General features: G+C 44.8%; 2 protein-coding genes across 3 annotated transcripts in view; both read left to right on the top strand.

Annotated features, from left to right (window-relative positions):
* JPT1 (Jupiter microtubule associated homolog 1) overlaps positions 1 to 7,211 on the top strand; it is a 13,538-nt gene extending 6,327 nt beyond the window's left edge. For both annotated transcript variants that reach the window (XM_025197437.1, XM_006018257.3), the window contains exons 4-5: positions 255 to 279; positions 6,211 to 7,211. In XM_025197437.1, coding sequence (XP_025053222.1) covers positions 255 to 279; positions 6,211 to 6,359 — 174 coding nt within the window. In that variant the 3' untranslated portion in view covers positions 6,360 to 7,211. The remainder of the gene's footprint in view (positions 1 to 254; positions 280 to 6,210) is intronic.
* Positions 7,212 to 8,383: 1,172 nt separating this feature from the next.
* NT5C (5', 3'-nucleotidase, cytosolic) overlaps positions 8,384 to 13,232 on the top strand; it is a 5,896-nt gene continuing 1,047 nt past the window's right edge. The window contains exons 1-5 of the mRNA XM_006018252.3: positions 8,384 to 8,749; positions 8,949 to 8,976; positions 10,444 to 10,484; positions 12,396 to 12,496; positions 12,579 to 12,639. Of these exons, the coding sequence (XP_006018314.2) occupies positions 8,570 to 8,749; positions 8,949 to 8,976; positions 10,444 to 10,484; positions 12,396 to 12,496; positions 12,579 to 12,639 (411 nt within the window). The 5' untranslated portion in view covers positions 8,384 to 8,569. The remainder of the gene's footprint in view (positions 8,750 to 8,948; positions 8,977 to 10,443; positions 10,485 to 12,395; positions 12,497 to 12,578; positions 12,640 to 13,232) is intronic.

Here is a 13,232-nt window from a genome sequence, read left to right as displayed (position 1 = left end):
AGCAGGAAAATGTGGTCTTCAGTAATGCCTTGACATCTGACTTTGGAAATCTAAACATCCTGATGTTTGCTTTATTTTTCCTTGCATCCCTGTAATTCAGAGAGCTCTCTTGGGTATAGAGAGCCATGTTGGCTCTGTCTAGTGGCTGTCCCAAAGTAAGGGATTGTGGTCAAGACATGCCACTCAATATCAAAATGCCTTGTAAAATACAGGAAATAATGTCTCTTTCTTTTCTTTTTTTTTTTTCCCCTCAGGGAGGGGAAGCTGTTGAAACTTTTGGTGAGTAACTCCTTGTTTTTATAACTTGTAAAGAAATTGTTCATTGATGAAGGACTACACTTTTGAGGTGCTGGAAGGGATGGTGGTTGTCAAGTACTAAAGGTGAAATTTAGCTTGTCATTACTTCCTGAACCCTGCAAAAGTTTAATGATCACAAACTAATTCTAGAATGTGTTTAATATAGGGAAATGGAATCAAATTGTAGCATGTCCTGGTCTCTCTCGCTAACGCATTGACTCTGGTAGTGTTATTGGATGCTTTGCCCCAGCCAGTGGTTTAGTGCTAGGAAGATTTAAACTTGGGACTAATGGGTTAACTTGCTACTCCTGTTACAAGGGATATGGGGATGGACAGGGATAGGCATTAGCTCTGTTAAAGTTATGATACAGCGTAGCACATGATGTCTAGATGCATTTTATCTAACCCAGGAACTAAATTTTGGGCTCTGATTATGGCAGCAATAGAACATTTCAAGAATGGCGATTTTAGTAATCTTGATATCTGAAGATACCAAAAAATATATTGCTTCTACTAGGATTTTACATTTATATTTTACAAGATACCTGTAAGTAACTTGAATTTGGCTTCCTGTGTTTCTAAAACTTGGTATTAAGTTCAGACTCCAAGCAATATAAATAATTACTTGTATTGCTGAACAAAAGTAAAGCTTCAACTCGTACCACCTGCATTTTCCCCAAAGATGCAAAGACTAACTTAAAAGTAACAAAAGAAATGTTACATGATTAGGTCCATCTTGTGTAGCTGTTTGCTCAGGATGTACTTTTTATTTTATTTATTTATTTTAATACAGACAAATTATAATTTAGTTGTACAAGATGTGCTTCCTTGAAGGCATCTTATAGAAGGACTTTCTCCCAGGCTAAGGGTGGCTCCCAGAGTCCCTAGTGGAAAGTAATCAGTCACTAATGTTGATCTGGTTTTAAAACTTCATGGCTACCTGCAGAAATGTTTCACTTACTCTGGACTGGAACTAGGCTGTTTTAGCTCTGTCCTGAGTCGGACAGTATTTGTATGCTTGGGACCCAACACTTCTTTTAAACAGTACAACTGCAGAGGGATGGAACACTGAATAAGTTAGGTACTTACAAAACTAATTGTTTTGGAGCACTTGGATTTCAGCTCTGAGACAAAATATCTAAGACCATAGTTTCTCTCTTGGTCTAGTACACTCCAGATCTATTGGTTGTCATCACAATAGCTTTCCTGTTCCTGAAGTGAAAGCATGGTTCACACGGAGAGGCTGGCAGACCATATTTTGTCATTGGTGCATATCTGGTTTAGGGGTCAGTCATTCTAGAGAATTGGCAGCTTGAATATTTGTTCCTCGCAGACCAGGTAAAACTGACTCCACTCCTGTCTTTTTCCCTTGATGTCATGTTTGTGCCAGTCTTGCACTGAAGCTGAAGCATTTGTGTAGTGATGTCAAGGATACTCAAGACTGATGTAGCATCTGAAATGATTCTTCACTGATCTTCATTCATTGATTTCCTTTTTAACTATTGTTAAAAAGGTGATGTCCTCTCTTACTATTATTTAGCAACCTGTTTTGTTGAGGAGGTGCAGACATTGGCAGAAACCTGTTATAAAGAAGGGGAAAATATCCATTCCTTTGATACCTGTTGTCTTAGAATGGTCTCTTCCAGGATTGGGTGGAGAACATGCCTCTTCCCACCATTTACATTTGGAAAGAGTCTGATTAGAACATTCATGTGATTTTTACTCTGGTACTTTGCAGGTGTCACTCTTCACACCTATAAGCTTCATCTCAGGAAGAAGATCAGCACAGCTCTTACCACTTCCTTATTCTGAAAGGACATCTCCCAGGGAGACATTAATCTCAGTTTTTCTTAAATACCTCTCAGTGGGATTAATAATCTCTGACTTCTGGTAGCCATAGAGCAGGTGTTAGGTTTGGGTAAAGCAATATTCCTGACTTTGGCTTTTCAAATTTCCTTTATTTTCCTTTTAAGCTATGTTTAATGACTCTTGATTAGCACTGCAGTGCTTCATGCATAATCCAGGGCCAGAACCTGATCTGAAGTGAGAGTATGAGTTTCAAGACCTTTAGAAATCAACTGTCTCTGTAGAGTAGAAACAATTATAGCCAATACCTAACTTATAACTGGTATCAAATGTCATTCCTGTTACGTTTCTAATGTTCAGAGTGCTAACTGCATAGCTGTTGGCATAGCTGATGCCACCTTCACTGCTCCCAGATACTTAGTTGCCCACTTCTTAATGCTTGGAGTTTACAACTGGTGGGTAGTTAGTTGCCTTCTCTGACAGCCATCATTTAAGAAGCAAGTGAGAGAGCTGACTCTGAAGAACAGTTCAAATTAATATTCCTGAAAAGTCCTTTTTAGGAGTTGTTTGCTTTTCCTTCCCTCCAATCTGTTCAGGACTGAGGATTAGCATGTGTGGGGATGGTTGATCACAATAAATAGTGAGAACATAGCAGGCAAACCATTCAAATTAAACCTGCTATCATTGGAGTGCATAGAACCCAGCCCCTTTTGCATCTGTCTCTAGAAAATTTATCCCTACTATCTTAGTAGTGTAAAAACTTGTAGAAGAATGAACTCATTCAACGCTCCTCTGAGGCAGGGATAAAACAACATTTTTTCTAGATGGGAATCTGAGGCACTAATTCAGAGACATGTCCAAGACTCCACAGGAATCTTGTAGCAGTGCTGATTTTGAGTGTAGCATCTTTTGCATTCAGCATCTTATCAACTAAGTGATTCTTTCCATAGTGACTGCTGAGGTCAGTGGGTTCCATGTACTTTACCAGTTAACCAGCTGAAGAGGATGAGGTGGTGTCTAATGCTTATCTAGTGTGTGAGCCTCCAAGAATGTGGACATGAAGATAAACTCTGGCATTTGGAGAACTGCAGATCATTCTGACGTCTCACAGTATTCATGAACTGTTTCACTTGAAATGCAGACAATGGAGCATTCAGCTCTCTGCAATGAATCAGTGGGCTCAACTGCAGTAGTTTCAGTTCTGCTGAGTAGGCAGACAGTGGTATGCATGAGTTTTATGGAGGGTGTAAGCCAGAGGCTTCTATAGAATATAAAAATCCACTGCCTGGTTTAAATGTGCCTATGGACTGGTAGCTCTGAGCAAATCTTGTTTCTGAGTCTGTCTAGTCACTTGTCTACATTGGTTCTTTTGAAATAAATGTGGGAGCAAAGGCTGTCACTTGCACAAAATTTAGCCAGTTTAAAAAGGGATGCGTCTCTTCTTGGACAAATACAGAACTCTGTGTCTCTCTTGCTAAGGCAGTAAACTACTAGTGGCCTGGAGAGTTGCCTGCTGCTATATCAGCATGCCATCTATCCGTAAGCAATTGCTGTAGCTCTCGCAAGCTTTGAAACCAGACTTGAAAGGGAAGATGTCATTTGGCATTGGTACGCATGCTTGCGCTACAGCGGTGGGTGCTTTTAAAAGCTCCCAGGGCTGCGGTGCATACATTTGTATAAACGATGAAATGCGTATCAGTGCTGAGAAAATGGCAGCAGTGTGCTTTTGAATCTAAAATGCATCAAAGATGTTTTAGTTCAAAAGCGCACTGCCGCCATTTTCTCAGCGCTGTCGCTCATTTTGCCATTTATATGAATGCATGCAACGCAGCACTGGGCACGTCACCTCGCATGTGGAGCAAACTCAATTAATCAATGTATATAAATGTCTACTGAGACCACCTTTAGATGTGATCCATGCTGAAAACTTGACCCATCTGAGCCTGCACTTTTTTAAATAGTATATTAGTAAGAACTTATTTCAGAGGTGCAACAGAATCGTTAATGCTTCAGGATTCTGTTTAACGTGTAGGATCCATGCTAACCCAACCAGTTTCCAACTGTAGCATTATTAGATACTGCAGTCTTTCTCATGTTAAAAATCATTAATCTCCTTTGGATTCTTGGAGCATGTTATATATTCCTGTGCATCAATTAAATAGAACTATCTTTTTCTTCCTTGGTTTCTTAATTCTGTAAGATAATTAATTAAATGGTCTTTGATTTTAAATTGGCCAGCCATACACTCCTCCCCTGTCAAGACCTGAACTTTGTCCTATGTAAATCTTGTTAAGACTAGACACTAATAATTTCCACAGTTTCCCGAAGCATATTGCAATGCATCTCTTATCTTCCCATCTAATTACAGTAAAGCCCGCAGACTTACTGTTTTTAATATTTGCAAACGGACTTCAGTTATTGCAAATTTATTTATTTTTCTGAATAGTTGAGAATTTGGAGTGGGCTGGGTTTCTGTCTGCCTTCTTCTGAACTACTTGGTAAATCTGCAAGGCTTTTGAATAAAATTTGGGATGTCCTTTTGGTCACTCTCTTTTGTGGGTAAATAGATTATAGACTAGCTGCTTGGGTATCATAAACAGAAGGAAGGACTGTTTCAGGAAAACTACCTGGAAGTATTCCCAAGCTGCAGCAGAAACTGATCTAGGTACATCACTCCTTGGCATACATATTGAGAAGTGAAACGTCTTCCATTCTCAAATGTCTTAATGCAGGCATTGGCAGAGTGGATAACTGACTATAACAACCACCAAAGCAATACATCATACTTGGGCAAAGAAACTCTTGAGGTATTGCATGAATAAGAGTCCTGTATGTGTTGGAGTCCCTGTAATGCAATTTCAAACTGTGGAGTACACCCCTCCCCCAAGGTATATGGTCAGGCTTGAATCTTTCATCTTCATGTCAACTTGATTGAAAGCTTCAGCACCGGGGAAGCTAAGGAAGGATTAAGTATCTCCTCACTTGATTACTGTTTTTCAGCTTGCTTCTTTAACCATTACATTTGCATCTTGTTTACAGGCAGTCTTTGGACTTAGGACACAATTGGTTCCTGAAGAAAACCGTGTCTTAAGTCGAAATGTTGTAACTCAGAACCAATTTTCTCATAAGAAACAGTGTTATAAATGGGCGATGGGTTCCTGAACCCAGGCCTGATGCCCTATTTTCACCAAAAAAACCCAGAATTTTGTACTCTGTGAATTATAGATGAGTAATACAGCTACATTAATGCATTATATTGTAAATAGCTATCATATTGATTTGGAATTACTTCTTTGAGGTGACTTTGCTGGATTTTTGAAGGGTTCTTGGCTGGAGTCCTCTCAGGAGTCTTGGCTGCAGGTTTTTCTGGAGTCTTGTCTGCTTTCTTAAAGAAAGTGTCCAAGGACGTTTGAACAGATGTTCTCCAGGGAGATGGGTGACACAGCAAACTTGTTTGCTGGCATGGTGTGGCATTGCATTGGATCAAGCCTTGTCAAATCGAAACTGATGTCATAAAGTTGAAACGGGGTGTCAATTTTTATAAACACTGTAATTGCAAAATGTAACTTCAAATGTTGTAAGAGGAGGACTGCTTGTACTTGTAAATACAGAGCTCAAGTCCAGCCCTACACTGTGGTAGCTTTATTTTTAGCACCTGCTCAGGCTTCCATAGGAGTTGTTACAATTATGTCTCATGTTGATCCATAACATGTATGACCGCATGAATTGTGGCTTCTTGGCAAGAATTACTGGCAGGTTACCCCATTTGGTAATGGGACTAGTAGAGTTCCTAAATGACTATATCCAAGTGTAAAGTTTGATAGTCCTTTGTGGAAATGTATTTGTAGTATTTAGCTTCTGCTGGCAATATGGACTCATCAAAGCTAAACACTAAAGCAGGCTTGGGAGGAAGCATAGCTTTTTGCCCTCAGAATGCTGATCTATGCAGTGCTTCCATAGCATCTGACAAAGTGAGTCTGAACTCTCATGCCTCTGTGAACCAGTTGGTTTCTAAGGTGTCACCCTGCCCTACCTTCTGCCTGTTTTATCTAAGAGGAAGTCTGCCTTTCCTCTTCGCTGCATCAAACACACTTCTGTCTTTTCTAGAAAACACTGAGGCTGACGTAGAAGCTGTCCCAAGCCAGAGTGAAGAAAAATCCCTGCCTGCTGCACCTGTTCCTAGCCCTGTAGCACCAGTACCTGCACCATCCAGGAGAAATCCACCTGGTGGCAAGTCCAGCCTAGTCCTCGGTTAAACCTGTTCCTTCCTGACTGTTTTGAACTCGTGTCTGTTTCTTTTCCCCCCCATGCTTGTGAACTGCACAACTTGAGCCTGACTGTACATCTCAAATGTCGTTCATTAAAAAGAAGCACTTTATGTACTCCATCTTTTTTTAAGTACAACTTTTTTTTTTTTTTTTTTTTTTCCCCTTCTGTCCTGTCTCCCCTGGATCTACCGGAAGTGACATGAGTGTTTTCTCTAGTGATAGACTTGAGGGAAAGCTTTGAGGTATAGTAATGTATTTCAAAGGGGACTAGATTTGGTTCTAAGTGTGGTTAGAGGGTTTTTGTACTGAGGTTTTTAGAACCCCCTTAGTTTCACAAGGGTCTACAATCCTGCATATACAGGCCAGCAAGCAATCAGCAAGAACTGTCCCATCCACCACACACAATAACTGGTTATCTAAGGTTTCATTGACTTCCTTGTGGTAAATGTCTTAAGCCCCACTGTGCCATACAGAACTGTATAGTGTGGTGCTAGCTTACGCCATGCTGCCTTCAATGAGGAGTATCTGAATGTTGGACCATTAAGTGGGGTATGTGTGCCAAATACAGGGCAAATGAGTTGCCTGTCCTAATACTGGGGAAGGGACTCTTGTATACAGGAGACTTCATTCAGTGAAGGTGGAGTGAGGAGTGGATCATACAGGAGTGAATATTTGCATACAAATCTACAGGGCATTTTATTACAAATGACTCAATGCTGTGCATGATCATGCTGGTGCTTGACCATGAGGTGGAAATCTCATCCTTTAAAATGTGTGTTGTAATTTCAGAAAGCTGGACTGTTGCTTAAAAGTAAATAATATAGACATTTTGAAGCAGTGTTTCCTGTGTGGGCTTTATTTTGGTGCTCTTGCTCATCTTGCCTTTAATTTACAGGTACGACATCCTGTACAGGAAGGTGCAGGGACCCCCCATAGTGGACACTCTCTTGCAACCTGCTTAGTGAGGGGAAAAGTCTTTTGGTCCTACATCAGCTGGAGTTGAGTCTGGCTTCTGAAGCATGATGGCCTTTTTTTAATAAAAGGATGAACTCCAAGTTAAATGCATCCTAAAGAATCAAGTTTCAATTCAACACATTTTTTGTGAAAGAAAAAACAATAGATTAGACATGTTGCTGCCAGAAAGAATATCATTTGAGATTACACCCCCCCCCTCTGCTTTTCAGTATTCTTGTTCACATTTTTTTTTGTCCATTGTCTTGAGCAAAGGATTTGGTTTGGATGTTACTTGCTGAGGTTCCCCTTTAGTATAGCAAGCATCAAATAGGGGCTTAATCAGGAATAGCTTTGTATTTTAATAGCTACACTTCCATCACTGTGTCATGAGTCCTTCATGCTTTTTGGATAATGTGGGAAAGCCACTTGAGTGCTGCCTCTGAACATAGTCCCAGAATGTGGCTTTCCTTAGTACTTTTAAGGAAGGCGTGAACTAATTACTGACACCTGCCTACTCCTGTTAGACCAAAGCTTAATCACCTTAATTCTGCTCACTTGCAGTCTTTGTGGTGGCTGGGGGAAAGTGTTCCTCTTTGCTGACACACTCTAGTTCTAGCCTTCAGTCATGCTAGTGCCACATTTCTTAAATTCCTTTGTAATCTTCAGAGGGATTCATTTAGTTTATTTTTCTTGTTCCCTCTAGTTTTCACTTCTTAAAAGATGCAGTTATCCACAAGCTGTGTCCTTACTGATTTGATTCCTCAGCTGCTTTAAAACAATCCCAGTAAGAGAAAAGGGTACCGGTGCACTACCCTGCCCCATTTGTAACAAAACTTCTGCCAAAAGCCTAAAACAATACTCAGCCCTACCACAGCGCGCACAGACCGTGGAGGGAAGTAGATACCTTCTGCAAGCTGGCAAGTGCCTCCACTCTTGTGCAAATGGCTCTGCACCAGTCGGGCTTCGAGGAGCCTTGGCCACCTGCTCTCCTCTGGCTGAGGGAGCTCCAGCAAGCTCTCCCAGTGCCTGGCCTTCAATTCAGCGCATGGCCTCTGCCCAAGTAGGTGCTGCAAGCTGACCAAGGGAGGGGCCCTGCAACCTACGAGGCGGCTGTAGCTGCTTTAAGAGACGCAGCCTCTCTGCTGAGGCCAGGGGCTAGGGCTGGGAGGCCCCTGCCGGGCTGCACTGCCTGCCTCCCTCCACGCTCCCCATGCTCCTCCCCGCCACCGCCCTCATGAATATGCATGAGCGGGCCCCGCCCCGCGCGGTTGAGCATGCAGCAGCGGCCGCCGGGCCGCGCGGTCGGAGGCGCCATGGGCTGGGGCGCGGCGCTGCGCGTGCTGGCGGACATGGACGGGGTGCTGGCGGACTTCGAGGCCGGCGTGCTGCGGGCCTTCCTGGCGCGCTTCCCCGGCGAGCCCCGCGTGGAGCTGGTCGCGGTGACCAGAGCAGGAGCCGCTTGCATGGCCGGGGCTGAGCGCCGAGCCCCCCAGCCCTGGGTGCAGTGCCCTCTGCACGGGCGGGAGCCGAGACGGGCTTCCAGCCCCGCTTGCTCTCTGCCGCATCCAACGAGGGGATGGCGAGCCCAGGCAGGCGCCTGCTCTTTGCACGCCAGCAAACCAGGCCGGGCTCGCAGGTAGGAGAGGGTGGCGTTTAGCCCTCCGGCTTCTGTAATCTGCGTGAGGCGCCAGTGCCCGTGATGGCTTTACCTGGCGCCGTTTGACACCAGAAACTTGCTGAATGAAGAGGACCGACCCGTTGAAAAGGATGCGAGTTGATCCTGGGCGTGAAGCCCATCCAGCTAGGCAGATACACTGGGGTGAATGCATCTGTGAGTGGCTGCAGTGACACCATTGTATAACATCCTTGTTAAGAGACCCTCTAGCCCCCGAGCTCCTTCTCGGCTATTCCTGACCCACAGCCGTCCCGTTCAGCCCCCAAATCTCAGAGGTCTCAGTGGGTTACAGAGCTGATCTTTTCTAGATGAAGAGTTTGAATCCAGCTGGGCTCAGCAGGGGCAGCCGGCTGCGACTCGCTGCGTGTTGTCCGCGTTCGTTGTGTTTGCACTCTGGTGCTAGGTGCGGTAGAAGCATCTAGCAAAATAAACCGTGCAAAATAAATTGCTCCTACCCAAGAGAATTCGCAGGTTTGGGGTTTTTTTATTAACATAAAAGCAAAGTGACCAGTGTTAACTGTAAGCTTGTTGGGATGGAGAGGTGTGCAGGCACATACAGCACCTAGCACCATAGCCATCAAACACAGCTGTGACTGTTTGATGACAGTCACGTTGCATTTATTTTTCCCACTGGCTCGCTGTTAAGTCCTTTCAATACTCTTTGCTGTTTAAATGCTGTTTTTCTGATGGTTTAAAAAAAAAAAAATACTAGCCTCTTGCTTCTCAAGCGTAGGTGTTCCCAACCTCCAAATGCTAGTTGTGAATCCCCGTCGATTCAATATTGCCTCTCTCCTCTTTATGCTAACCCTTAAATTGACCTGGCTTCGTGCGCATAATGAATGCTGATGACTCTCTCAAGACTTTCATGAATGTTTATGTGTTCATTTTGCACCGGTGACACACAAAAGGGGGGGATAGGCAGGTCAGCTAGAAAAGCAGCAGTCCTGCACGCTTGGATATGTCTGATCAAAGGCTGCCAGACTTCTCCAGAGGACTATTCACCCAGAACTAAGCTTTCCAGCCTCTTCGGTAGTATGGGTGTGAGGGAGTGCAATGACGGGTTTGCAGCTCTGAAGAACGAATGTCTTTGTGCTTTGCCTTTTCTGTGCTCACACATGCTGCTCGAGGTAGGACCGACTGGACACTGCGTCTAGGTGTGCGAAAGGGAGCTTTGTCCCTGTGGCCCCTTCAGTCCCGTCCGCTCCTGCGGTGACTGCCCTGGAAGAGGTGAGGGGTAGCAGTGGGGTGTGTGAAGTGGGTAGCTGCCTGCGCTGAGACTAGCGGTCGCATCACACGGGCCACTGCACAGCCACCAGCCAGCAATTTTTGTTAAACCACCAACCAGAGCTAGATTCAAACCAGTGAACCTCTTAATAAAAGATGCTATTGAGGTATTAAAGAAAATGAGGAACAGTGTAACTAAATGACTGGAGGGCCAGGCAGTTCCCAAGGAACAGCACCAGGCAAAGATTCCTCTGTGCCATGCAGCAGCCCTGCCATCACTCAATTGTAACTGGCTTATTTATCCTCTTGTCCCTCTTAGGGCCAGTGCTAGTCTCATCTGACAGTAAACGGTCTCTTCGCTTTATCATTGCCCCTTAAACCCTGCCTGAGTGTTGACTGGAAACTGCCTCCTTTCCTTCTGCAGCTCAGTTTCCCCTCTCAGGAGAATGGCATCAATCATATGCATGCGCCCCCCAGTATATCTGGAGCAGTTGCGCGAGGGGAAAGAGAGAGACCCTGCACCCATGGTTCACTCCTCCCCTGTGGGCGTACTCCCCTGAAAACAGCCAGGAGTTGACCAGGAGTGCCCTGCATATGAATTGGGGAGGGCAGGGGGGAAAATGTGCATCAGAAACAGAGACAGAAAACCCATTCATCTGGTATAGGCGCCAGGCCAATTGGGAAGGGGCCTGTGCTTCCCAGTGAAATATCCCAGGCAAGCAAGGGCTGCCTTGCCTTATTCCTCTCACCCGGGGACAAAGATGTGCTGGCCACCCACTTCATCCAGGCCATTCCCTGTTCCTGTGGCTAGTGATGCCAGCTCTGCACCTGGGGCGGTGCTCTCACTGGGAATGGTCTCCATCACAGCTTCAGCCCTGAGCCAGCGCAAGGACAACAGAGCACAATAGTGAGTCTGGGCCTTAGTTTAATTCAGAAGCAGAGAGATCAGCAGTGACTGATTAGAGGGCATGTACGCTTTAGCTAAGCGCGGAACTGGGATCCTGGAGCAAGGGGCAGTGTTTTGTCATGTGTTGTGACCAGAGCAGAGTCCTTTAAACCTCCCTTTATCTGTGATAATGGGGATAACATTTTCCTGGGAGCCTATGAGGATTAGTCGCCACAAAAAGCTAAGTACTACTGAACTGTCTTTTGGTGATGCAGCAAGTCATGGAAGGAGATTGCATTGCGCTAAAAGCAATCACAGATGCACTTGGTTTATTTCAGCCTCTAAATTCAGGCCCTTGCCTGTAGTTATGTGGCAGCCGGTAAAAAACCTGTCTGGCTCGTGTTGGACTATGCAGCCTTTGGCAGAAGGCACCATTTTTCACTCCCATCTCAGGAAAGCCTGTCCTTGTCCTTTCCTTTCCAAATCCACACCTGGTTGTGTTATGCAGCCAGGCTGCTGACTGATCTATTTGAATAAAGGCAGCAAGCCTTGGGGTCCAGATGCCCTATTCCAAACCCAGGAAGTTAGCTTCAGGTGGCACCCTTCCTGGCAGGGCCAGCATAGCAGACATGAACAGGGAATGGTGGGAGAAGCTTGTGCAGCCTCTGTCTCTGCTGAGCCTGTTTGAGGCTATGGGGCTCTGCTACCAGAGCTGTCAAGGAACAGTCTTAATTTTGCATTTGTTCAGCTTAGCCACAACCTTAGCACCTCTGAAAGGAGAATGTTTGACATGTTACCCCGGTAGGACAGCTGTCTGCATAGAAGCCAGGTTCCGCTGTGTTACAAATACAATTTTTTTCTTGATGCTGGATTGAAAATCTTGGAGAACAACAAAGCAAAGTTTCCTCCATACTGGAATGCCTTGCTCGTGGTCTGGAGAAATCAACTCTGAAGTTCCCAGAGTAACGGAGTCTCAATATCCCGGTCTGTCCCTGGTTCCTCTGTTGAGGGTCCCAGCTATCATGTCTTTTCTTGGGAACTAGAACAGTATCTGTGTGCTTCACACAAGACACCAGATAACAACATCCAGTCATTATCTACCTGGGCTGGACTTGTCTTGACAATCTATTGGTGAGATTCTGCAGTCCTCTTTTAACCACCTTCTCTCCCTGGAAAATGCGGACCAGAGAACCATCTGAGGTTGAGCAATACGCAGTGGATAAAGAGAACAGCTGTCAGGCTCTGAAAAAGTAAATGTTGCTAATTCTCCTCATGTCTCTTCCAGGCCAAGATAGTCAGTGTGTATGAGTCACCTGGCTTCTTTCTGGGACTGGACCCAATACCAGGAGCCATTGAAGCCATGAAGGAGATGATCCAAATGAAGGAGTAAGGACCCTTTGCAATGCACCGTCCTTTTCTATTATCTCATGCACTCCTATAACTACTAATTGGGACTCTTTCTTTTTAGCACTGAAGTCTTCATTTGCACAAGTCCCCTCCGGAAGTATGAGCCCTGCATCCCTGAGAAGGTGGGAGAACTTTTTTTTTTTTTACTTTGGCTGGGCTTTGCAGAAGCAGCTTTTAGCACTGTACAGACCAGTATGACCATAGCCAGTTGCTCTAGAGGGTGTTCAAACATGCCATCAGAGGTGACTGTCCATCCGAATAGCTGCGAACATAATAAGCCAGCACCTGGGACCTCAGCACTTCGGAGCTGCATCTTTTTTTTTTCTTTAAAGCATCTGAGCCCTATTTATTGGGAGCCAGAATAAAAAAAGAAACCGTGCTTTAAAAATTGCTTTGGCTGCCCATCTTGCAGTAGCAAGAAATGGCACAGGAAGACTAGGAGATGGTACAAGAGCAGATGCAGTATGGGCCAGCTGACTTTCAGCACGTGCCAAAGGCAAGCAGCGATTCTGGCGTACAGAACTTGACATAGGAGGAACCTTCTCTGAAAAAGCCAGCAGATTATTCAGAGCACAGACGACTAAGACCAGAACTGCTCTGGTTAGCCACGACTGCCAGACAGGAATGTAGGGTGAGAGAAAGGTAGGAAGTGGACAGGCTAACAAGTTATAGCATGGTAAAAGGGGAAAGTGGTTGCCATGCTTCAGTTGATCAG

This window comes from Alligator sinensis, unplaced genomic scaffold, assembly GCF_000455745.1.
Source record: "Alligator sinensis unplaced genomic scaffold, ASM45574v1 scaffold400_1, whole genome shotgun sequence".
Classification (NCBI taxonomy): domain Eukaryota; kingdom Metazoa; phylum Chordata; order Crocodylia; family Alligatoridae; genus Alligator; species Alligator sinensis.
This window is presented reverse-complemented; position numbering and strand designations above follow the sequence as displayed.